General features: G+C 44.7%; 1 protein-coding gene across 1 annotated transcript in view; it reads left to right on the forward strand.

Annotated features, from left to right (window-relative positions):
* The window catches only part of ABCC3 (ATP binding cassette subfamily C member 3), a 691,699-nt gene that overhangs the window by 359,014 nt on the left and 305,782 nt on the right, over window positions 1-26,903 (forward strand). Inside the window, exon 13 of the mRNA XM_069200423.1 lies at window positions 22,121-22,267. Within this exon, the coding sequence (XP_069056524.1) occupies window positions 22,121-22,267 (147 nt within the window). The remainder of the gene's footprint in view (window positions 1-22,120; window positions 22,268-26,903) is intronic.

Below are 26,903 nucleotides of genomic sequence, written 5' to 3' on the forward strand. Positions count from 1 at the left end.
TCAAATTGCCCAGGTGATTATGCTATGCTATGTAAGGCACAGCTCTTGGCTAAAGGGACATTTCTACCATTGTAACAGTATTGCTTTGTGAATGTGACCCTGGAGAGTATAAAAGAGTCACAGAGTAGCACGCTAGAGAGCCATAGAATAAGGAGACTGTCACAGAACTGATAAATGTCACTGAACATATTATCTAAATAATAAGAAGTCATACTTTTTACTCACACCAGCCTCCAAGAGGAAACCTTGACTGGCTGGCCTTACCAAACAGAAAGTCCAGGTTTTACAAAAACGTTCTTGCCAATTAATTGGCCTTGTAGTAATGTGAGATTCCTAAATGTTTAAGAAAAGTGGCAATAACGGGCACATGCACGCCTAACACCCCTTGGGTAACATAGGCACCAGATAACTACCCTGGCAAATGTGCTGCTTTGTTTTCCTGCTGTACAATGAAATTCGCAAGCAAAGTAGAAAAAACAAGGAGGAATTAAAGTATTCTACTCGTTGCACCAGCTTGGAGGAGGCATCGGATTTTGTTCCAAATTCCTGTCCCTGATTGACTGCAGATAGATATTTGTATCAAAAAGGGTAATGCAGGCCAATGGGTTGATGTAGTGTAATGCAAGGCAGTGCATTGCATAGGTTTGCATACTTTGAACCTCTGCAGCCAATCCTGATTTGCATTGGCTAGTAAATCCCATTGTAACACTTTGCTTCAGGTTTCTTTGATAACATTATTACAAACCATGTGCAAAGAATTAGTATCTAGGCCTTAGAATTTTGATATTGAATTGACCCTAGCCATTGAAGATGTTTACATGCTTACATCATGGTTTCAGTAAATAGTAACAACCTGTATTTATTTTCACTCCCTCTTGTAAGATGTGTCTCATGGCACCTTTTTGAGAACCACACTAATGCTGGAATATGCTTGCCTCCGTCGTTTACTTTACTTTTGGGAAACTAAAACATTTCCATCATTTCTTCCCTCTCTCTCCTCTCTTTCAGACAAATTTAGATCCTTGCACCACTCTTGATAAGATTTACCATGAAACTATACTCTGTATTGGAATTTCTTCTCTGGACTGTCATTTAAACTTTCTGTCCTTCTGGAGATGTCGCCTCCAGAAGTGGATGCGGCTCACCAGGTGAGACATCATGAATGGTTTGTGCAACAGTAGCAAACTTTTCTTTCTTTTTCAGCCTCTTTGTCTATATATCCTAGAGCATATTCTTCCATCAGTGAACTGTATTATCATACTGTCAGCATTAAGGTCATTTTAATTTAGGTAGCCCCAATTTGCTTTTAACTCATTTTGGGATTCCTATTTAAGGGCCAGATGTAGGAAACTCCCAAATTGCGACTTGCAATTTGCGAGTCCCTGCGACTCGCAAATTGCAAGTTGCAATTTGGGATGCAGAAAGGTTTCTCAGACATTCTGCGAGTCGCTATGGGGTCGCAAAGACCCACCTCATTAATATTGATGAGGTGGGTCGCAATTTGCGACCCCATAGCGACTCAGGGCACTCACAGGGATGGAGGCCTGCTGGGAACAGCAGACCTCCATGTCCGTGACTGCTTTTAAATAAAGCCGTTTTTTTTTTCAAAGTGTAGCCCGTTTTCCTTAAAGGAAAACGAGCTGCACTTAAAAAAAAAAAAAAACGAAACCTTTAGTTTCGGATTTTTTCAGGGCAGGTAGTGGTCCCTTGGACCACTGCCTCCTCTGAAAAAATATTTTTGGGTCCAGTCACAAAGGGGAAGGGGTCCCATGGGGACCCCTTCCCGTTTTCGAGTGGGTTACCATCCACTTCAAGTGGATGGTAACTGCGAGTCCATTTGCGACCGCGCATACCACTGTGACTTGCAAATAGGAAAGGAACACCCCTTCCTATTTGCGACTCGGAACTGCATTTTGCGAGTCGGTTCCGACTCGCAAAATGCATTTCTACATAGCAAACCGACATTTGCGACTCGCAAACTGCAATTTTCGCCATTTGCGACTCGCAAAGTGTTTGCTACATCTGGCCCTTAATTCCTAATTACACACTTTCTGACCACTTTTGCCATTTTTTAAATTCCGTTCTTATTAATATCAATCGTAGGTCCTCTTCTCAGGCTCACTTCATTGAATCAATAACGTTGATGAGTAGGCTGTGACGTATCTTTATGGATTTGTTTCTGTGGGTGTGTGTGTGTTGTTGACTTAGCATCATATGTTTGCTTAATAGAGACTTTGTATGTTCTGTGTGGATCTGATGGCACACATGAAGACACATAACCTAAAGTGACTAACTGTTAAGGTAGCAATGTACTGGCTTCATGACTGTTTATATGCATGAGTCGTCGTGGTTAGGGTTGCTTATTGGATTTCCTACAAACGGAGCCCTACCCACAATAATAAATACATCTTCATAGAAAACATTGGCACAAACAAACCTTTCTGAAATAGAAGCTACAATATGACCGTAGCTTTGCAGTATTGGCATTGCCATAGTGTTGGAAATGGTCTCGGGGTACAATCAGTGGCCAAAAAGAAGGACTGGGTTTTTAAGTTTTAAAAACCATTAATCAGCATTATGATAATATGAAAATATACCTCGCTATGTTTGGCCTGATGATGACAGCACAGGAAATCCTGTAGCGTGCTAAAGAACCCTTGATCAAATGAGAGGAGCATGTGGCTTCTGCCTAGAAATGCATCATGAGAAATACATTTATGTACATTTAATTACAGAACGAGTGAGCTTGTATTGTTATCACGGGTTTTAACCTGTCTCCATCACAAGTCAAAACTATGCATTAAAGTCATGTCAGTTAAAAATAGTAGCTGCAATTCTGGGATTAAACTCTTAGAAAGCTCCGAATTCGACTTCCCTATAACTACAAGGATGACTCTGAGAGATCTGTAGGCTATAGGTTTACTGAACAGTGGTGGTCTACCCCCTACGTTTGTAGGACTGACAAATATGTGTGGCTATCTCTGCAATTTGAATTCAGCTTCTTGCTGTTTTCAATTCTCAGTCAGGAGTATTGGCCCATTGGACTATATGACCGCAGGGAACATACCCGGCGTGTATATAATGGGATGCCATGCAAATCACTGCGGGCTACCATTTATTAATGGATTAGGTGCTCACGCCCAGGTCAAATGAGCTTTACAAAAGTGCACATCTGCCCTTTCAGTCTTCTTTCTGCTTTGCACAATTGCGTGCATCTCTGTTCGTGTTATTAGGGATTAGATTGCTTGCTTTAGGTGTTAGGGAACAGTCACCCACACAGCCCTCCTTTAGTGTTCTCTGACCGAAACTCACAGCTCTCGAAATTAAGATATTTCAGTAGTTACAGTAACAGTTAATAGCTATTTCTACAGTGGAAACCAAGGGCCAGATGTAGCAAAGGATTTTTCCCATTCTGTGTCAATGGGAAAATGTGTTCGTACATATGGCCCCAAAATCCGACTTATCTATAGCTTAATTATAGGTGCTAGTATTTAGGCTAAATAACTGTATACACTTTAATGAACGTTATTTTTACAAACCTGTAGACTATAGTTTACTACTTATGATGTTGTAGATCATATATTTTGCTGCACCCTGACATCTAGTGTTCAGTTTTTAGTACTACAGTATTTTTTTATTTCAAGAAATACGTTCCATTTTCGGGAACGACTCATGACCATGTAACTGAAAACAACAATGCATCAGCATGCAGGCTCACCCTTTCTATATTCTTTTCCACCACTGGCTTCGGAGCTAAGGTTCTGTGCTCCATCTTCAGGGCTGTGTTGAAAAGAGAAACTGTGTTTTGTGTGTGTCGCAATATAAGGGAGGTGGCACTAAACAGCATTAACGACTTGCTAAGTGTATGGAACGCAAACTGCTGTTTCTCGATGTGTCGAATGCCACTGAATCCTACATACTCAAAATCCAGGTCATGTGAGAATGACCTCTTGTGGATCAGGGGAATAGAAAAGATACCATGTGGTCTTATCTTCGGTGTCGTTCGAAGTCGGCACTATCTGATCGGCATCAGTTCTGTACCCTTTGCTTTCGCAATCTCACAGCTAGGAAAGCTGTTCCCTGTGTCAGTATTTAAAGAGTTAACAGGCTGTATGACCTCACTTATTATAGGTGAGCTTACTCTCAGAAGGACTTCTTTTGGCCTAAAAGCACAGCCAAGTTTAGAAATATCCCACCTTTAGTCTCAACTAGTATTAAATCTTAAGTTACTTCCAGGGAAGCAATTAATCAGATTTAAGTGCCTTTACCCCATTGCCGAGTATACTAAGACCACTGAACCATAAATACATTGACTAGTTCGTCAAATGGCACAGGACACAACTTAGTAGTCAGCTTCTATGCTGCGATGTCAAACACACACAGATGAGGAAGAATATCAGACCCAAACAGGTGATGACTTTGTATCATGACCGGAGGGTGGAATGAATACTCAGTGGAGTCATTTGACGACTGACATCAAAAGCAATGTACCTTTACAGCATCATCTCCAGATGAAACTTCAGCCTGCCATTTTCTACTTCAACAGACAGCATTACAACATCGTGTTTCCATGGCTCTAGGACAAAATGAGAATGACTTACATATTGAAACGTTGGCCAGGACAGAAAGAACGTGTCATAACATCTAAAGCAGAACGTTAATACGAAGCTGCATAACAAGTTCCCTCTATATTACAGCTAGTTTCCTTCTGATTTTATGGTTTTGCATTTTGCTAAATAAAGGAGCCACAGAAGGTAGTGTATAAAGGTAGTTAATGTCTTGATGCTGCAAGCAAAAGAGTGGTGGTGGGAACACTACCTAGTGTCATATTGCAAACAAACATGCAGGAAGAGATTGAAGAACTGAAACCCATTCCAGAAAAATATCAGAAAAGAGGAGAGGAAAGAGGTCACTGATAGGAAATTGATTTCCAACACAGGCAAACGCTGCTCTCCACGTGCTGCCAATGCAGCATGCTGCTAGATTGATTTTAGTGAAAACTGACATCACGTATTTACAGATTACATCATGATATACGAAGATATTTGTGATTGTTGTTGATTCTTTGGGGTTGTTTTATTTGGACCACATGCACTTTGGGTTGGCTCCCTTAAGCTAGCCTTTGAGGGTTCACAATTTTGGAAACTTGGGAGTACACAATAAAGGCCAGAGTAGAGGCTGCATTTCCCTGTGAGCTATGACTACACCCGAGAATTGACTGTTTGCAATTCAACTGATCATTTAGTATCTATTACGAAAGGCTAAAGAACTATTCTCCAGAGAGGGGAACAACAAGGAGAGACATGTAGGTGTTATTTGTGGTGCATAATGGCAATTCCATTGATATTATGCAGATGTCACCAGAATTCCTCAATGAAAGCACAAAGTAAATGAAGACCTCATATTGTTTCTACTTAAAATGATTCACTTATCCCACATGAACTGTGGGATGGTTCCCTTACTAAAGACTCTAAGGGTACTCCATTTTTTTTATGTGAGTCTATGTTTAACCTTCTCTCCGTTGTTGCCTTGTAGAGGGGAAAAAGCTCAGCAATACTTGTCTCGCAGACTGAAAAAACAGTAACCCTGCTACACCAGCTAGGGTTCACCATTAATCTCAGAAGGTCCCATCTGAAACCAATTCAGAAATTTTTTTATCTATGTGCAACACTGAACATGCAGTTCGCTCAGGCTTAGAGTGCAGACTTGTATGAGACTGATTACAAAGTTACATACTTCAGAAAGTTTAACAGTGCACATAGCGATGAAGTTGATGGATAGGATGGTATTGTGCCTATAGTTAGTTCCCTATACTCGTCTGCCAATGCGTTTGTTGTTGGAGTATTTGACGTCCCAAAGGTCAAAGGCAATGGAGGATTGAGATGACCTAATGCTGTTGTCATCCCAGTTAGAGCACAAAGTGCTGTGCCAGAACACTGACAATGTTGCAATTGGGCAATACTTTTCAGATTCCCAGAGGCACATATGACGAATGCCTTGCTGTAGGGATGGGAAGCATGTAGGACCCATGTACAAATTCACGTAAATGGGGGATTGTGGAACAACAATTTTACATCAATGTACTGAAATTGAAAGACGTTTATTTTTTTTTAGCAAAGAAAGTATTCTAAACACATGGGCCCTCATTCTGACCTTGGCGGGCGGCGGAGGCCGCCCGCCAAAGTCCCGCCGTCAGATTACCGTTCCGCGGTCGAAAGACCGCGGCGGTAATTCTGACTTTCCCGCTGGGCTGGCGGGCGGTCGCCTTCAGACCGCCCGCCAGCCCAGCGGGAAAGAGGCTTCCACGATGAAGCCGGCTCGGAATCGAGCCGGCGGAGTGGAAGCTGTGCGACGGGTGCAGTTGCACCCGTCGCGTATTTCACTGTCTGTGCAGCAGACAGTGAAATACATGTAGGGGCCCTCTTACGGGGGCCCCTGCAATGCCCATGCCAGTGGCATGGGCACTGCAGGGGCCCCAAGGGGCCCCGCGACCCCCCCTACCGCCATCCGGATCCCGGCGGTCCGACCGCCGGGATCTGGATGGCGGTAGGGGGGGTCGGAATCCCCGCGGCGGTGCAGCAAGCTGCGCCGCCGCGGAGGATTCAATGGGGTGGCGGTACACTGGCGGGACCCCGCCAGTGGTGCCGGTCCGACCGCGGCTTTACCGCCGCGGTCGGAATCCCCATTGGAGCACCGCCGGCCTGTCGGCGGTGCTCCCGCGGTCCTCCGCCCTGGCGGTCAAAGACCGCCAGGGTCAGAATGACCACCATGGTTTGGATAAATATACTGGCTCACACATATGCACAGACAACATGACACACGTACTATGCTTGGAACTTGGGAGAAACACACTTTCCAATTTTTTGTCACAGTGAAGAAGAGCTGTGGCCCTTGACTCTAAAATGTTACATTCATCTCCTGCAGAGTAACTTCTAGGCATAGACATGGGGGTCATTACGAGTCTGGCAGTAGCATGACCACTATATCTTGGGGTGGTGGCCCCACCGCCAGCAGGTTGGTGGTGGGACTGCCACCTTATGACCACGGCGGAGCCGCCACAGTCAGACCACCAACACCACCAGGCTACCGCAAGCTGGTAGCCTGGCGGTCCCAGTGGATTCGCATCCTTCAGGGCAGCGCTGCTTGCACTAGAAGATCAGTTTGGTTTGTCATAGTCTAAACAAAACACGCCCTTGATCTAAGTTTGTCCTACCGAATCTATAACCTGGATCAATGGGCACTTAATGTAGTTACGTGGCTCCTAAAAACTTAGACTATAGATATCTAAATTTGAATGGATGACTCTTCCTAATGGAAAGGTTGTCAAACAACACAGGCTTGCTATGGTGCAAAGTGGAAGAACTTTGTTCTCTACTGTGCATGAACTTTTGTACATGCATTCACTGTAACACCATCGTACACATAGTTTTAGACCTTTAGTCCCATAAGGTTGTAGGCCTAAGCCTACACTTCTGTTTGAGTACAAGTGGGCAGAGACTGCCTACGTGCAAAACAAGCAATCTATTTCTCTTTGGAAAACTACCTGTTATAAAAGCCTTCATGGAAGGGTTGAGAAAAGCTATCCATCCTAGGGGAACATGTATCTCTACTGGTCATTTTAACATTGTCTTAAAAAATGCTTATTGGTCCACTACACTCATGCTCAATTTAGAATCGACATCAGATGTTGCTGTTCTGGTTGCAATTACTTCCTTGCACCTTGTTTGACAGGTAGTTCTACAGACAGAGCTAGCAGTTCATTAACTGCGCAAAGCAGTCTAACACAAATCTCCACAAATCCTTCTGAAATTGGTATCACCTGTTCAACTCTTTCAACCTATTGAACTTTCAGCTGTCTTTAAAAATCCTTCAAGGAGGACACAAAGTGCTTTTCATTCGTAACATTTCAAACAAGGTGTCATGTACTACGTGGACAGAACTAGTCCTCAGCAAAGGACAAAATAACTATTTTCTTTTTTCTGCCCACAAACCTCGGGAAAATGATGGATTGTGCAAGGCAATCAGGTTTGTTATGAACATGCAAGCAGATCACCGCCAGACATTCAGTAGGCAAATTCCACATTTGAAAAATTGAATCCTAATGGCTTTACTTGGCAGAATCCCACTTCAGAAACATGGTCATCTGCACGTAGATTCACAAAACATCACTGTGTGAGCAATCATACTAGAGAAGAAGCACGAATAGGGTTTAAAACATATTTACCACAGCTACCTTAACTTTACGTTCACATCAGCTTTGAGGCGATCGGGCACTGTTCTAGATCAGTGTACAGCGTGCAACCCATTACAACACATGTTGCAAATGGAAAATATTACTTGCCTATAAGCAAGTGTTTGTGGCATGTCATATTGTAGATTCACATAAGCCATTTGCAGCCACTGTGAAATGATATTAGGGGTCTTGATTTAATAAACATTTCATCTGTAACTTCACAAGCAAAGGTGACAGTTCTTTTGTTGTGGGGGAAATGCAATAATCTAATGCGATTTCTGCATACTGGTGAATTTTGAGTTTTGGTTATGAAATCATGAATAATTCACAAAACCACAATCAAAATCTTGGAGTTGTAATATTCCAAACTCACCACTGAAGGCAGGATTTGGACACTGTTTTTGCTGGTTTTTAGATTCTGCACACTTTACCACTGCTAACCAGTGGAAAAGTGCATATGCTCTCTCCCTTTAAACATGGTAACATTGGATCATACCCAATTGGACTATTTAATTTACTTATAAGTCCCTAGTAGAGTGCACTCTATGTGCCCAGGGCCTGTAGATTAAATGCTACTAGTGGGCCTGCAGCATTGTGCCACCCACTTCAGTAGCCCCTTAACCTTGTCTCAGGCCTGCCATTGCAAGGCCTGTGTGTCCATTTTCACTGCAAATTCGACTTGGCATTTACAAGTACTAAAACTCCCTTTTTTCTACATATAAGACACCCTAGATAACCCATAGGGCAGGGTGCTGTGTAGGCAAACGGCAGGACGTGTACCTATGTAGTTTACATGTCCTGGTAGTGTAAAACTCCTAAATTCGTTTTACACTGCTGTGAGACTTGCTCCCTTTATAGGCTAACATTGGGGCTGCCCTCATACATTGTTTGAGTGGTAGCTGCTGATCTGAAAGGAGTAGGATGGTCATATTTACTATGGCCAGAATGGTGATATAAAATCTTGCTGACTGGTGAAGTTGGATTTAATATTACTATTTTAGAAATGCCACTTTTAGAAAGTGAGCATTTCTCTGCACTTAAATCTTTCTGTGCCTTACAATCCACATCTGGCTGGGTTTAGTTGACAGGAGCATTCACTCAGACACACCCCAAATACAAGATACTCAGCCTCACTTGCATACATCTGAATTTTGAATGGGTCTTCCTGGGCTGGGAGAGTGGAGGGCCTGCTTTCACACAACGGACTGCCACACCCCCTACTGGGACCATGGCAGACAGGATTGAACTGAAACGGGACCTGGTGCACTTCTAACCCACTCTTTGAAGTCTCCCCCACTTCAAAGGCACATTTGGGTATGTAAACAGGGCCTCTGCCCCTTCCAACTCACACACTTCCTGGAAAAGAAAACTGGAACCAGAACCTGCATCCTGCCAAGAAGAACTGCCTGGCTACCCACAGGACTCACCTGACTGCTTTCTGTGAATGACTGCTGCCTTGCTGTTGGCCTGCTGCCTTGCTGCTCTCTGGCTGTGGTGAAGAAGTGCTCTCAAAGGGCTTGGATAGAGCTTACCTCCTGTTCCCTGAAGTCTGAGGACCAAAAAAAACTTAACCCTTACAACTGAACTCGTGCAGTGAAAATTTGCCCCACAGCTTGCTGAAACCGACACACAGCCCGTCCCGCAGTGGGAAATTCACTGCACGCCGAACCTGAATGACGCAGCGTGACTTTGTAAGGAGAAGATCGACGCGGTGCCTGCGTTGCGACTGGAACTTCGACGCACGGCACACCGGATCGACGCACAGCTGACCGGGGCGACGCAGCCCGACTTCCAGAGGGGAAACAGATGCAATGCCTGCCGTGCGGGAAAAAATTCCACACAACGCGACGCAGCGCTTGTGACTTTGCTCTGCAAGTCCAGGATTGCACTCACAGACCCTGGGGCATCTGAAAACCCCGCAACCCGAAGAGGATCCGCGACTGAGTGCCGGAAATCGTCGCACAGCCGTCCCTGCGTGGAAACTAAACGACGCATCGCCGTGTGCGGCCCAAGAAATTGACGCACACCCCTTTGTTTCCATGCTTCTCCTCCTCTGCGGCCCCTTTGCAGAGATTTTTCACGCGAACCAGGTACTTTGTGCTTGAAAGAGACTTTGTTTGCTTTAAAAAGACTTAAGACACTTTATATCACTTTTCAGTGATATTTCTACATTTACTTATTGATACTTAGATCGTTTTGACCTGCAGATATCCAGATAAATATTATATATTTTTCTAAACACTGTGTGGTGTATTTTTGTGGTGCTATATTGTGTCATTGAATGATTTATTGCACAAATACTTTACACATTGTCTTCTAAGTTAAGCCTGACTATTCAGTGCCAAGCTACCAGAGGGTGGGCACAGGATCATTTGGATTGTGTGCGACTTACCCTGACTAGAATGAGGGTCCTTGCTTGGACAGGGGGTAACCTGACTGCCAACCAAAGACCCCATTTCTAACAGTAACTAATTCTGTTACCACCCATTAGACGTTCCCCTTTTTGTGACCCTCAAACCTGCCATTCACTACAATGCATTTCAATGGGGTGCTATCATGTACATTGGTCGCAAGATGGTTGCCACTACTTTCTGGTTGAAGATCTGGAGATCTGTACTTAGGCTCAGCCCCGATATACAAATTAATTTTTCCTTTATTAGCTCAAGATTTACTGAACAGATTTACACCAAATATAGAAAGGGACCCATAAGCTCCATCTAGGGTGGATATAACTCAGCGATAATCATTAGTTAACGACAAGGGCATGTGGTTTAGGGGAGGAGTGCAGGTGAGGAGGAGGGGGTTGGACTGCAAGGAGAGAATAAGCAGGGATGAATCAAGCTGGTGACAAAGGTTGAGAAGCAGGCCGTAAGAAGGAAGGTGAGCAATTCCATAGATGGGGGCAGAGGCAAGAATGAAGTAGGCCCTAATAATGTCAGAGCATCAGGCAAGTTTAAAAGGGGGTGAACTGGGGAGAAGAGGGGGAGTTGGAGAAAGAAAGGAGAAGGAAATGAGGGGTAGGAAGTAAAAGGAAGGGTAAAGAAGAGAAAAGAGGGGGAGGAGGAGTGAAAGCAAGGCGATGGGATGAAAAAAGTGTTGCTGCAGAGGAGGAGAGGAATAAAAAAGGTGAGGAGAGAAGTGAAGGAAGAGGGAGAGACAAGCAGAGAATAGGGCTGGAGGGGGGCTTCCGCCGGTTCCAAGCATGTTAGGACTCGTCCCAAAGGGATGGTGCCCAAGATTGGAGGAATACTGCAGAGTGGTCCTGTAGATCTTATGTGATGCTTTCATGGGCTGCCGTCTGGACCATGCTACTGGGCAGAATGGGGGAGAACCAATGGCGAAGAATGCAGATTTTGGCAGTCACAAGTGCTGTGTGCAGTTGGCGGTGTTGTGGGCAGAATAGGTCGGGAGGTCCTCCACATCATGTAAGAGGATTAGGGAGTGTGAAAGGGGCATTCTAAGTGTCATGGAGGCCCCCAGGAAGGTCCCAATCTCTGCCCAAAAGGGCTGAATTGAAGGGCATTGACAAAGGATGTATGTGAGGTCACAGCAGGTGACTGGACATCGGCAGCAGTTTGCATGGGGTAGTGTGCCTGCCCTATGCATCTTCACTGGGGTCCAGTGCCAGTCGTGGAGTGTCTTAAAGAAGCAGAATTTCAGGTGGGCCTCCTGGGTGACTCTGTTCAGAGCTTCCAGGACATCTGGTTCTATCCATAGATGGGATTGCCATTTGTTGCAGAGGTTAATGAGGAGAGGCTGCGAGAAAAGATGGCGTGTGATGACTTTGTAGAGTCCTGACATCACACTCCTGAAGTGACCCCAGGTTTTGTGATAGGACAACACGAGTGAGGTCGAAATGCCATACATCGCCGCAGGCAGTGCTGCAATTGGAGGTGACACCACTCCTGCTGGCGTAGGAGGTCTAATTCTACTCGCAGGTGCTCAAATGGTTTGTGGTCACCATTACCCAGGTTCTGGTCAAGATTATGGATCCCTGCCTCGTGCCAGCGGTCCCAGTTGAGGGCCACACCACTAATGCATAGGCAATCATTGCCCCACAGGGGGTTGTGCGTGGAGGCAAGGGTGTACTCCAAGCAGGTGGTGTGGCCTGAGCCAGGCCCGTGCATGTCTTGAAGAATCAGGTTGACAGGGCAGGGTTGGGGTGGGATGTCCTTGTACAGGGGGTCAAGGCCATTTCGGTTGAAATGCAGCGATTGTTCAGTGAGAACCCATTGTGGTGGGTCCAGTGCCTCAGGGAGCATGTATGCCAGTTGTGAGGGGTGGAGGGCCAGAGTGTAATGTTCCACCGGTGGGAGTCCCAAGCCCCCGCATGAACAGTGCACCATGAGCTTAGGAGACTCCAAGCGGGGATGACAGGAACCCTACGCAAAGGCTTGGATCCCTGCATCTATGAGTCAGTGGATCACCAGAGGCACCGGGAGGGGAAGCATGGCCAGCACATATGTGAACCGTGGTAGTATAACCATTCTCACCGCCTGCACCCTGCCCCACATGGAGAATCCTAAGTGTGACCAGCTCTCAAATTCCAATTTCATGTGAGCGATAAGGGGGTCTAGGTTAGCTGCCACCATCCAGTCTAGGCCACGATTAAGGAGGATCCCCAGATATTTGAGACGGGACAGTGACCAACGAATGGAGTAATCATGTACGGCCTCTCGCGTGGTTATGGATGAGAGGGGCAAAGCCTCTCTCTTATCCCAATTCACCCGATATCCGGACAAATTAGTTAATCCTTCAATGACCTGCACTAAGACAGGTAGGGAATGGCGCTGGTCCATCAGGTTGAGCAGAATGTCCATCCGTGTACAGATAAAGTGCCCCCCCCCCAAAGAGGGGCACCCCATGAAAAGCAGCGATTGGCAGATGTTGGCTGCCAGACGTTCCATCATCAGGAGGAGCAAAAGTTGTAAGAGTGGGCAGCCCTGCTGCCTGACCCTCCGGATAATAAAATGGCCTGACAAAAGGCTGCTGCAATTGATCTGGGCAGTGGACTGATCATATAAAACCTTGTTGATGAATTGGTCTCTTAGTCTAAATTTTCACAGGGCTGCCAAAAGGTACCCCCATTCTATGCAGTTAAATGCCCTTTTTGCATCAAAGGATATTGCCAAAGCCTCATGCGGCATGTCCCTGGCTCTCCATAGAGTGTGGGACAGGATACAGAGGTGGTTTCTAGAGGTACGCCATGGTACAAATCCCACCTGGGTGTCGTGTATGAGAGACAGAATTACCTTGTGAAGGCAGGCCCCAAGGATGCTTGTGAGGATTTTGAAAATCCCTATTCAGTAGGGTTTATGGGTCTATAGTTTCACATAAGAGGGGGTCCCACCCCAGTTTTAGAAGGAACACCATCACTGCCCTGATTGAGATCGAACCCAGGGAACCTTCCTGCTGGTCCTTCTGCCTGCTGGAAGGCAGTGTGTAAAGAATCAACAACCTTCCCCAAGACTACTTATAAAATTCAGTGGGAAAACCATCCCCACCAAGGGGCTTCATAATAGGGGAGCTTGGAAATAGCCTGTGCTATCTCGGCCTTACTAATCTCCCCATCCAGCAAGGTCCAGCCCTCACCCAACAGGCAGGCAAGCCGTATGCCTTCCAGGAAGGCCTCCACCTGATCGGCATCAGCCACCATCTCCAGGGTGTAGAGCGCTCTGTAAATCACCACAAAGTGATCGACAATGTCCTGTGGGCTGGTGAGGATCTCACCGCTCAAAGAGTGAATGGCAGGGATAGCCTGTGCAGCATCCAGTTGGCACAGTTGGGCCACAAAGAGCCATCCTGCTGTTTCCCCCTGTTCATAGTGACTGCCTTTCATTCGCTGCAGCACATATTCAGCCTTAGACATGTTTAGTTCATTGAGAGGTCTACGGACTAGTTCCAGGTGGTGTTGCACAGGAAGGGAGATGTAGGCCGTGTATAGGGAGGTAAGGGAGGCAGTGTCACTCTCCAGCTCCTTTTGCAGAGATGCTCTTTGTTTTTTATGGGTGAGCACACAGTGCTCCATCCATTCTGTAATCTCTCTTTGGGCTAGAAACCATGCCCATGCCATGTCAGTCACTTACATTGGTTTGTGGGCTTGCCTTTTAAAATCCGCTTGCTTTCATTTGTGAAAGGCATGCATATGTCATGCCTTTTCCGGTGTTTAGCCCAACTACACAGCACTGGTGAAGTACCAAAAACATACAAGGCTCAATGTTTTCAGCCTGGAGTCCGGACTGCTTTATCTGATTATTTTCCACGCCGCACGATCGCGCTGCATTTTACATAGCGCGATTGCACTGCGTTTTTGTTTGCTTTACACTGCTAATAGCTGTAACTCAAACAAATGTGAGACCCGTTGCATTGAAAATGCTTGTTATACAGGGCCTCTTCCTGCATCAGTTGGCCCGGGTTGTTCACTTTTGAAGCTTCCCAAAGCACCCTGTGGGATGCCAGTGAGCCCTTGTTCATTAGGTATGTGGAGACAGGCTCCCTCAGTTGGGATTTACCCTGGGGAGTGTGATAGCAATGCATCGATAGGTGAATGTAAGGCCCATGTCTATGTTTATCAGGACCGGGGCATGGACGGAGAACAAAGTTTCCAGAATCTGAGATTCCCCGACTTGATCCACCACTTGTTCAGAGATGAGGAAGTAATCCAGACGTGATTGGATGCTATGCACCATTGATAGGAAGGTATACTCCCTGTCCATGAAATGGGCGAGCCTCCAATGTTCTACCAGTCCATGGTCTGATAGCAAGTCACCCATTAGGGCCCTATCCTGGTTGTTGGCTGTGTCCAAGTGGCTCCAATCTCTATGAGAAGGTGGTTGAGTTGGAGGAAAAAGGAGAGAGATCTATCCCCAGTCTTCAACTTCATGAGAGCATACCTGCCATCTCCATCAGACCATGTTTTGACAATAGTAACAGGCAATGTCTTTCAGAGCAGTTTCACTACTCTACACTTCCTAGCCGGCTCGCCACCCGCAATTGACATCTCTGGGCAGCTGCTGTGGATCATACTTCCCTCACAGTCCCAGCACAGTTTACCAGACTCAAGACTATCAACGTGGGTTTCCTGTAGCAGGACCACGTCCACACATTTTGATAGTAGATAGGAGAGCACCTTTTTAAATTTTCCGTAATGGGTCAGTCCAATGACATTCCATGAGAGGACATGGCGGGGATGTGGGGGGTGAAACGGGATGAGCCTGCCATTACTGTGGTGTGAGCGTGTGGTGGGAAACAGGGGAAGAGAGGAGAAAAGAGAGAGGAATCGCCAAGCAAAGGGGCAGAGGAGTAGGGGGCGGAAGGAAGGGCAGGTTAGGCATCATGGATACGGAGTCTTTTGGAACTGGTCTAGTTGGGCCATGGAGCATGCAGAAAAGAAAAAAAAAATAGAATGAAGTAAATAAAAATAAACTAAAAGAGCGATCAGAGAGGGAGGGGCAGTAAAATTAACTAAATAACGGGCACTAAGCCAGAACAAGGTCCCAAGGACCTAGATCTGTGGACTGCGGGTCAAAGCCCCCAGATTCAGTGCACCAGCAGGGCCCCTTCAGAGGGCAGAACATGAAGGTAGGATGAAGAAGGGATAAGGGCACTGGGAAAGGGAGTAAACAGTGAGTAGGTCCTGTAACCCAACTTATGGAGCAAGCATAGCATTATGAACGATTGGAAAACTCACATAGCGCATAGCGTAACTACATTCAGCAAAACAGTGCATGGCACCAGGAGATGCAACAACTAAATGATGAGGGCAGAAGGGAGGGGAACCACAGGAACATATCAGGTGAGGAACAAAGCAGTACAGAATTCAACTCAGCGTAGCAGTCTCATCAAACAAAGAGTTGCCCAAAACAAAACACAGCACACAATAACCATGACATATACAGGTAAGTAACTGGGTACTCATCTGTCCGGTGGGAGGTGTGAATAGTTACCATAGTCCCTTACTGAGGCACTGGCATGGGTAGGATGCAGTAGGCTGCCTTGCTCACAGCAGGCAGGGGAGATGGGCATTACCATTTGTCCTTGTCCTGATTCTGTGTAAGGTTCGCCACTGCCTGGAGCACTTGATCCCTGTCGCCATGAGATTGTGCCCCTCTCCCAGGATCTCTGCTTCTGTGGTGTGACCCTCCTCCATTGTGCCTCCACCTGCACAGGGGAGCTAGGGTAGGCAGGGTTGTGGTGGAGTGGCCGTCCATTGCTGGGTGTGATTCTAAAGGGGTCACGCCCATGTCTTAGGCTGATAGATCCTCCAGGAAGATGCACAGGTCCTCTGGGTCGAAGAAATCCTTTGACTTGCTGTCCTTGGATATCCACATACAGGCAGGTTCAAATAGTCCCTATTTTATGTGCTGTTGGCGGAGCTGAGGTCGGAGGGCCAAGAATGCTTTGGTCTCATGGGAATAGTCTGCAGCAATGTGAATTTCATACCCCTTGTACTTGTAGCGGTCATGTGAGCAGGCCACGGTGAAGAGCTGTTGCACCTGCTTGTGGCGCAGAAAGCAGGCAATGATGAGATGAGGTCCCACTACGCCACCGTGGTGCATCCTACCCATGCAGTGTGTGTGCTGGAGCGCCAGGTTTGATTGAAGGCAAGGATGGAAAGGGTGCATCTGAGGAAGCCTTCGACATCTGCCCCCTCTGAGCATTTCGGGAAGGCAATAAAATGGACATTGTCCCTATGGCTTCTGTCTTCTACGTCGATGACCTTGCTGCAAAGGTATAGGAGTTCCTGGTTACACTCCTGATTAGTATTGGGGTAACCTTTCACCTCTGTGATGTGCTATTCTAGGCCTGCCACTTGGTTCTGGTATCTCCTGATATCTAGTCGGATGGATTTAGGCTCAGCCATCAGCGTGGTGATGATGGAGTCCATCCTTTCCAGTTGTGGCACACTGCTGTGACTTCCTGAAGGATACACTCCATGGTGATGTGCTGCACAGGTCTAGTGGGGGTCCTGGCTGGCCTGTCGCCAGTAATAACCCTGTGGTGGTCATTGGAGAGCTTCTGAAAAAGTTGTCTTACGGATTTGCCGGGGGATTTTCAGTTGGGTTTGCAGCTGTGTTTTTCGGTGGACATCTCCAATCCAAAAAAGCAGGGCTGAAGCTGTGCACTGTGTCACTCAAGGCCCTTTGTCAGTGCATGAGGTTGGAGGGGGCTATGGTAGGAGAGGCCAAAAGAGGGGGCAATCCACTGAGCTCGCCAAAAAGGAGTATATAGGAAGTCACACAGAGTGATGGGCTGGGGGCCTGGAGTCAGTGTGAAAGGGTGGAAGCGCCCAGCCTTCAGTTATTCAGGGGGTGGAAAAACATCACAGAACATCCCCACGGCACATCAGTGCTTGGGAGAGGGTGTAGGAGGCTGGCCTGGCTTGTAGTGGGTACCAGAGGTACTTACACCTTGTACCAGGTCCAGTTATCCCTTATTAGTGTAGAAGAGGTGTTTCTAGCAGCTAAGGCTGATAGAAGGTAGCTATGGCAAAGCAGCTTAGGCTGAACTAGGAGACTTGTAAAGCTCCTACTATACCACTGGTGTCATATGCAGAATATCATAAGAAAACACAATACACAGATATACTAAAAATAAAGATACTTTATTTTTATGACAATATGCCAAAAGTATCTCAGTGAGTACCCTCTGTATGAGGATGCCAAATATACCCAAGATATATGTACACAATACCAAAATTATGCAGTAATAGCAAAAGGAAGTAATGCAAGCAGTGTATAGTTACAATAGATTGTAGTAGGAGCACATAGGTATAGGGGCAACACCAACCATATACTCCAAAAGTGGAATGCGAACCACAAATGGACCCCAAACCTATGTGAGCTTGTAGAGGGTCGCTGGGACTGTAAGAAAACAGTGAGGGTTAGAAAAATAGCCCACCCCAAGACCCTGTAAGGTAGGTGTAAAGTGCACCTACAACCCCCAGAAAGCACAGAAGTTGTGATAAAGGGATTCTGCAAGGAAAACCAACACCAACAAAGCAACAACAGTGGATTTCCGGACCTGAGTACCTGTAAGACAAGGGGACCAAGTCCAAGAGTCGCAACAGTGTCGAGAGTGGGCTGGAGCCCAGGAAATGCCAGCTGGGGGTGCAAGGAAGCTGCCACCGGATGGAAGAAGCTTGGTGTTTTGCAAGAACGAAGAGGACTAGGAATTTCCCCTTTGGAGGATGGATGTCCCACGTCGTGAAGAAGCTTGCAGAGGTGTTCCCACGCACAAATACCACAAAAAAGCCTTGCTAGCTGCACAGGTCGCAGTTAGGGTTTTTGGATGCTGCTGTGGCCCAGGAGGGACCAGGATGTCGCCACTTGGATGAGGAGACAGAGGGGGCGCCCAGCAAGTCAGGGAGCCCTCACAGAAGCAGGCAGCACCCGCAGAAGTACCGGAACTGGCACTTAGAAGAGGAGTGAACCAGAGTCCACGTGAAGTCACAAAAGGGAGTCCCACAACGCTGGAGGACAACTCAGAAGGTTTTGCACTACAGGTTACAGTGTCGGGGACCCAGGCTTGGCTGTGCATGAAGGAAATCCTGGAAGAGTGCACAGGAGCCGGAGCAGCTGCAAATCACGCGGTACCCAGCAATGCAGTCTAGCGTGGGGAGGCAAGGACTTACCTCCACCAAACTTGGACTGAAGAGTCACTGGACTGTGGGAGTCACTTGGACAGAATTGCTGAGTTCCAGGGACCACGCTCGTCGTGCAGAGAGGGGATCTAGAGGACCGGTGATGCAGTCTTTTGTTGCCTGCGGTTGCATGGGGAAGATTCCGTCGACCCACGGGAGATTTCTTCAAAGCTCCTGGTGCAGAAAGGAGGCAGGCTACCCCCAGAGCATGCACCACCAGGAAACAGTCGAGAAGCCAGCAGGATGAGCGATACAAGGTTGCTAGTAGTTGTCTTTGCTACTTTGTTGCGGTTTTGCAGGAGTCCTGAGCAGTCAGCGGTCGATCCTTTGGCAGAAGGTGAAGAGGGAGATGCAGAGGAACTCTGGTGAGATCTTGCATTCGGTATCTGAAGAATTCCCCAAAGCAGAGACCCTAAATAGCCAGAAAAGGAGGTTTGGCTACCTAGGAAGGAGGATTGGCTACTAAGAGAGGTAAGAGCCTATCAGAAGGAGTCTCTGACGTCACCTGCTGGCACTGGCCACACAGAGCAGTCCAGTGTGCCAGCCACACCTCTGTTTCCAAGATGGCAGAGGTCCGGGGCACACTGGAGGAGCTCTGGGCACCTCCCCTGGGAGGTGCAGGTCAGGGGAGTGGTCACTCCCCTTTCCTTCCCTAAACCGGTGTAGACTGGTTTATGCAGAGAAGGGCAGCATCTGTGCCCATCAAAGCATTTCCAGAGGCTGGGGGAAGCTACTCCTCCCCAGCCATCACACCTATTTCCAAAGGGAGAGGGTGTCACACCCTCTCTCAGAGGAAATCCTTTGTTCTGCCTTCCTGGGCCAGGGCTGCCTGGACCCCAGGAGGGAAGAAACCTGTCTGAGGGGTTGGCAGCAGCAGCAGCTGCAGTGGAGAGCCCCGGAAAGGCACTTTGGCAGTACCTGGGTTCTGTGCTAGGGCATTGGGGTGACAATTCCATGATCTTAGACATGTTACATGGCCATGTTCGGAATTACCATTGTGACGCTATACATAAGTAGTGACCTATGTATAGTGCACACGTGTAATGGTGTCCCTGCACTCACAAAGTCCGTGAAATTTGCCCTGAACAATGTGGGGACACCTTGGCTAGTGCCAGGGTGCCCACACACTAAGTAACTTTGCACCCAACCTTCACCAGGTGAAGGTTAGACATATAGGTGACTTATAAGTTACTTAAGTGCAGTGGTAAATGGCTGTGAAATAACGTGGACGTTATTTCACTCAGGTTGCACTGGCAGGCCTGTGTAAGAAATGTTGCAGCCCATAGGGATCTCCTGGAACCTCAATATCCTGGGTACCACAGTACCATATACTAGGGAATTATAAGGGTGTTCCAGTATGCCAATGTGAATTGGTGAAATTGGTCACTAGCCTGTTAGTGACAATTTGGAAAGCATAGAGAGCATAACCACTGAGGTTCTGGTTAGCAGAGCCTCAGTGAGACAGTTAGTCATCACACAGGGAACACATACAGGGCACATACTTATGAGCACTGGGGCCCTGCCTGGCAGGGTCCCAGTGACACATAGACTAAAACAACATATATACAGTGAAATATGGGGGTAACATGCGTGGCAAGATGGTACTTTCCTACAGAGGAAGTTAGGGGAGAGGGGACCTCCGGCATCACCCCCTTCATAGAAAGCCAAGCCACACCCCAGCAGTCCTCTCTGAGCCCCACGTATGGTGCTACTGCAGAACGTTAAAAGCGGTGTCAGGCATGAAGTAGCTGGTATCGAACAGGCTCCTGTTGGCCAGGTCAGTAGCATTCCGCACCGAGCAGGACAGTTGCTGTGGGTGGGGTCTGCGTCCTTGCACTCCTGTGCGGTTGCCAGTGGTTATGTGTTTGTTGGCCCCAGTCAGGGCAGAGGTCGCAACGGAAGTAATAATCTGATAGGGTGTAATTGGGGGAATAAGATCCGGCGCTCAGGGATGAATGTTTTTGAATCATAAATAAATGGTGCAAACATTGGGGAACACCCCAAATCCCCTAACTGGTTTACAAAGTAAACACATATGTTGCAAGGGAAGTAGGCCGAGGGATGGGGGGTATAGGACTTGATAAGACTGACTCTGGTACTCATGTATTCGACTTGATGGTGCGCCACATGTTTTGAGGGCCCTCCTCAGGCCGCACCAGTGGAGGGCTGGGTATTGGGGCTGGGTTGGTGTCTCCTCTTCGTGATGATGGTCTTGGCCCTCGAGCTCCAGGCAGGTCTCTGGAGTGGGGGATAGAGTAGGGGGAGAAAGCCTAAAAGTAAAAAGGGGGGGGGATGGGCACCTTGCAGGGCTCCGTGGTTCCCTCCCCCAGTCAGTACTGGGGCAGGGCCGTCGGCTATCAGAGGCTGCTGGTGGTGGTATGGGAGGTCGCCAGCAGGCTCAACTTTAGGCTAGTGCTGCGCTGGTCTCCATAGGCCTTGGAGGTCAGCGGCTGCTACTCAGGGAAGGCATGGTTAAGGGAGCTGTTCTCCAGTCTCCGAGCTTTGGCACTAGTTTGGGGATGTCACTGGGGCTCGTCCGCCGGCCCAGTTGCAGGTAGAGGGCTGCCGCCTCCATCACAGGCCCGCCAGCGAGTGGAGCTCTGTTTTCAAGTGACCATCGCCGCACCTCTAAAACGTCTCTATGTTTTCCAGACTGAAACAAACATGTAATATTACGTTTAACACTACAGTGACTAATCACCTATTCTGTTGTTGAAAATATAATTTTATTTACTACTTCTAATCCTTTGGGAAAGGGAAGTGTATCATTGTCTAATTTCCTCTGTTAATCCTTTTGATGTCTTTCTTCAGCTTCGATTGCACCACAGGACTAGATCTGCCTTGTATAAATGTGTGATTACAGCAAATTAAAACATACAATATATTTGGTCTTTCTGTTATTGATATTTGTGGGAAAGGTTGTAGAAGGATGTGAATTTGGTGTTATGTTCCATTTTTCCTAGAAGACAGACCAGTATGCCAAACAGTATTATTTGAATTTCCTGATGAAACTATTAAGAACTTACCCGTGTTTTGGCAAGTAGCAGAAAGTTGTCCCTTGGAACTGTGACCTTTTCAATTACAAATCCCTTGTACAAACACGTGTTCACAGTTAGTAGTGATCATCAGTGAACACTGGTGAGGCATATGTAAAGCAAATGTGTATTACAGGACCCAGTTCTTTTATGTATTTTGTTTAGATTAATTCAATAGACTGTATTTAGATTTTGAATGTTTCTTTTCAGGTTGCCTTGACCACTTTCGCTGTATATGTATCAGTGGACGAGAAAAATATTCTTGATGCAGAAAAAGCATTTGTGTCTCTTTCTCTGTTCAACATCTTAAGATTTCCATTGAATATGCTTCCACAAGTAATTAGCAACATTGCTCAGGTAATAAAAAGGACTTGTCTAACACCATATGTATTAAAACTTGTATTAAGACCAGGATTAAACACCTTTCTAGACCATTAAAGATTGGGAAAGGGAACAGAACACCCAATAGAATTAATGCAGGTGTAATAGAAGGTATATCTCCACTGTTAAAATTATTTTGCCTTTGGGGAATAAGAAAATAGAAAATTGATTTTTGCATGCAATTCCTGGGAAAATATTTTGAATTGCAAAAAGCCAGAAATCTACACTGATGTGGAGGTGCAGATTTTAGAATATATTTGGAATTCCGACTAGTACCATTATGGAAGATTTCAACTGGAGAGAAGAACACACGGTTTCCTTCAGTGTTCTCAGTATCAGAGCATACCACTGGTTCAATATGAAACATTTCTCTTCCCTCTTCAGCTGCTGAAATAGTTTGGAGTCAGTGTTATTGCAAAAGATGTCTTTCTGTACAGCATATTTCGTGAGGGGTATATTTGAAGCACAGGCATTTTGGTGCAATTCCACTGATTTGCTGAACTCAATCACTGCATGACTGTTTTTCTTTGTGCTTGCTGTTAGAATTACACTACATAGTTGGATTGCCTTGCAGATGTAATCCACCTTCTGCATTCCTATTTTAGCTGAAAAAGTAAAATTTGTAAGGTGGTGACTGTGAATGAACATTCCATGCATGAAGTAAAGTACCTAATTTTTGTAGACGTGACAGTTAGGACTTGAATGCAGGCAGTTCAGATTGAAATACTTTTTGCTAACTGGCAGGAGTCTGGTTTCTCGTAAAGCATTGTAATCATCACGTTGTAGTGCATGCAGAGACATGATTGAAATGATACATTAATCTTGAATTTTCTGCATCTCTTTTACTCTTCTAATATTTCATGACATTCCTCAAAGTTTGACAATGACTATAATATACCTAAATGCTATCCTAACGTTCTGCATTTCTTTAGCCCAGCAACCCCCAGTGATTAGACAAGGAACTCTCGTGTTTCTAAATTAATTAATTATTTGAAATTAGTGAATTCAGCAACTGGCTTTTGTAGCAACAAAAAGACGAATAAACATAGGCAGAGAGATAATGAGAGATTTTTCACTTATGTAGAAAATGAAACCAGCATAGATGATATATGAGGCTGTATCACAAAATGAGGCAGCATTTGTCTAGAATCAAATCGAAACTGTCCAGAATCACATTGAAACTAGAGATGGGTTAATCAGAACATTCATACTAAATTTAGACTCAGTTCCTAATTTAGATATTGGTGAAGGGGGTTCTCTTTCAAACGGTGCTGCATATCAATATCCCATCTGCCGAAATCTTAACCCCATTATATCCAATGGAATTTAGATTTTGGCAGATGGGATATACATTATTGTTGTGACGGAGTAACGCCCCTGCCAATATCTAAATCAGGCCTTCAGTCTTACTCAACATGACTTCATGTCAGAAATTGAACAGAACATTTTTCAGTTATTTGGAATTATGTAACACATAAAATCTCAGGCTCAAAGCCATGTACATTTTGCATGGCTGCTAACTGAGCCATATTAGGGACAACACTGTGTATGATTAAGGACTTCGAGGTGTACTCAAGTTTAGCCACTGATGTGTTTTATAAATTTGCAAGATTTAGTCATAATGTTCTTACCTGCTAAACCTGAAGTCTATTTTGCTGGCAAATGTTAAACCTATAAATATTTCAGATATGTAAATGCACATATATTTATTTAGTAGTTTTATAAAGCTCTGCCTGCTTCACAATTCCATTAAAATTCTGCAAAGAAACGTAATCACAATAAAATAGCTCACATTTTTATAGTTCTAGCACCAAAATAAAGCTATGCTTTATGAGCCCACAAAAGAATTAACAAAAATAAACCCAACATTCATGATCAGCTCTTCAGTATGCTTACTAAATGTCACAGCTTTCCTTTTTTCCCACCAGTTGACAACATATTATTGACACTTTTACCTGGGTAGACTCTTTAACAAGCATTTGTATTCAAAGGAACTTTCTTCCAGTTCAGGCAACTGAGAAGGGTCCCCTGTTACAAATGTACTAGTCTTCCTGCAACATTCTAAGCGATTTCAGCTGTGCCAAATTAAACAACACCTGTGTCTTAGGGTTGGCCTACATGAATACCACAGAACCACCTCCAGCAGGTCCAAACATGGTTACCAGACCTTAAAATCGAGAGTATCATCAGCCTCAGCAATTTTACAACACCAATAATTATTTTGTGCAGTTAGGCCATTTTTCAGTAATAGAGGTGTTATAAGTGGTCTAATATATATGAAGAATATAGACTGAATAATATTTGCAACTTGTGAGGATTATCAGAATTTAATCCATATTTTTTCCTAAAGGCTAATTGGCCAGTTAACACCTCGATCAATCTTGCACTGGAATTCTGTATAATTTTTTGTCTGTCTGTGTTAGAAAGTGTAATCATTTTGTAAAGGGTTGAAACTTTTCGATGAAAAATCAAAGATTGTAAAATCTTGTTATCTAATGTTACCTGTGTTGTTAGCCAACAGCTCTTTATACGTAATGGGCACACATCCTTAAATGTCCTTCCAGAATGATCTTAGAAATGTAATGAAATGTTGAGCCTCAGTAAAATATTATTAATGAGCTTGTGAACCCAAATTAAACCTTTGTCCAGCCAGAATTTCAAAAAATGATTCATTTGAATAATTTCACTATGCCAAATAGTTTAGTTCAAAATTCTTTTTTCTATTCAGTCAGTGAGTGGGGCACAGGTTTTTACTTATCTACAAATACGTTTGAGTGGATAATGACATTCAGGATGGTATTAGGAATATGAGGGCACTCCTTTGAAATTAAATGGGTTAATACATGATTGTTCAAGTTCAAAACATAAATAATTAATATCATCTACCTTTTATGATGATTAGCAAGCAAATTGCTTTAAGCAAAGGTCATAGTGAAAAACTTGATAATCCAGAAAATTAACTCCACCTTCTAGCCCCTCTTCAGCTTAACTAGAGGCATGCAAAGCTTTGCCATATGCCACAGACCTGAAAACTGTGTACAATTAATCTTTTTATAGAAAGTAAAATGCGATGCTTGAGCAAATAGTAGACAATATGTATATAATGATAGGAACCATCATCAACTTAACCAAGTTCAGATGTTCCCAATATGAAAGAAATAAGGGATTCTATCTGGTTATTAATGAGGTTTATTTATCAATCACTATGTTTACATTTATTGTAAGTGTGTCTTTTATGGAGTTGGTGAACACATATCTTCAGTATTTGATATTTTGAGGATTCCATTTAAAATCTGAATTAATAAAGTAATGTTTTATGCATTGTTTTTAAGGGGAAGGAGTTCACAGTCAACTGAGTTTAGTTAGTATTTTAAGGCAAATGTAAAGCTGGAATAGAGGAGATTGGGATTGAAATAAATAAAATAATATAATCCAAAAACAAAAAACGAATGACTTATCCTGGAATAAAAGGGTTTCAAAGCCAATATAAATAATAAAGATACAAGTGGGGAACCATCATACAATTATATTCCATTTGAAGGGATCTTTGCCACCTTTTAAACAGGTGGACCCAGATACATTTAGTATTTCATTCAAGTGTTCCTTCCACGGTCATAAATATACTTTTAGGAAATGTTGTTCCTTAAATAATAATATAATTAATCTTATGTAAGCAGTTGCCTATCAGCAAATAAAAATGAATTGAAGGACATCAGCGACTATGGGCTTGGTTATGATCTTAGCCGGTGGGATGCTCTGTCACAAACATGACGAATAAAAAGGCGGGTGGGATATCCGTCACATGTGTGATGGAGTATCTCATCTGCCAGGTTTGTAATCAGGCCCTATATCCTTTCAAACATGGTGGAATGGAGTGTGTTATAATCACAAACCTAATATCACCCATCTCAATTTCCAAATAAAAGAGTAACTATTTAGTCCACTGTGACTGTTTATGTAAATGCTACTGCTATGTTGTAGAGTTCACATCAACCATTAGCTGAAGAGGTGCCTTAACCCCCTTGAAGCCATTAGACTTATAATACAATCTATTCATATTTAGTGTTTATTTCATAATAAATACTTATGTTGTTTAACATCATTTGATATATATATATATATATGCTCTGATTTGATAGCATTGATTGTTTGGTGGGTGCTTTCCTACTATTGTTATTTAATAACTGCTAACAAGTTGACAATTTACTTCATGTTCCCATGATAATATTTTGTATATCTTATCCTTTTTAGTTTTTTCATCTTCTTTACTATTCATTTCTACTTTTTCAGGCATTTACCCTCATTTATGAGGTAATAGTCATTCTGAAGCTCTTGTAATTACCTTTCCATTTGATTCCTAGTTAAATCTCCTTTACTTAGTAAATAAGTATACTTACAACAGATGTTTATTATGCAAGCTTTTCTTATTTCACCACAGTCTCCATATTCTAAATGATTCAGTTGTAACTTGTGTTTATCTTAAATAAACATTTCTAACCAAAAAAAGGGAATCACATCTTTTGATTTAGGCTTTCACTAGACCCTTGTTAGAGTAATAATCAAGCCTTCTCTTATTAATTTCAGTGCATCAAACCCCTGTCGGCCTCCCCCT

The sequence above is a fragment of the Pleurodeles waltl genome, chromosome 7 (genome assembly GCF_031143425.1).
Source record: "Pleurodeles waltl isolate 20211129_DDA chromosome 7, aPleWal1.hap1.20221129, whole genome shotgun sequence".
Lineage (NCBI taxonomy): Eukaryota > Metazoa > Chordata > Amphibia > Caudata > Salamandridae > Pleurodeles > Pleurodeles waltl.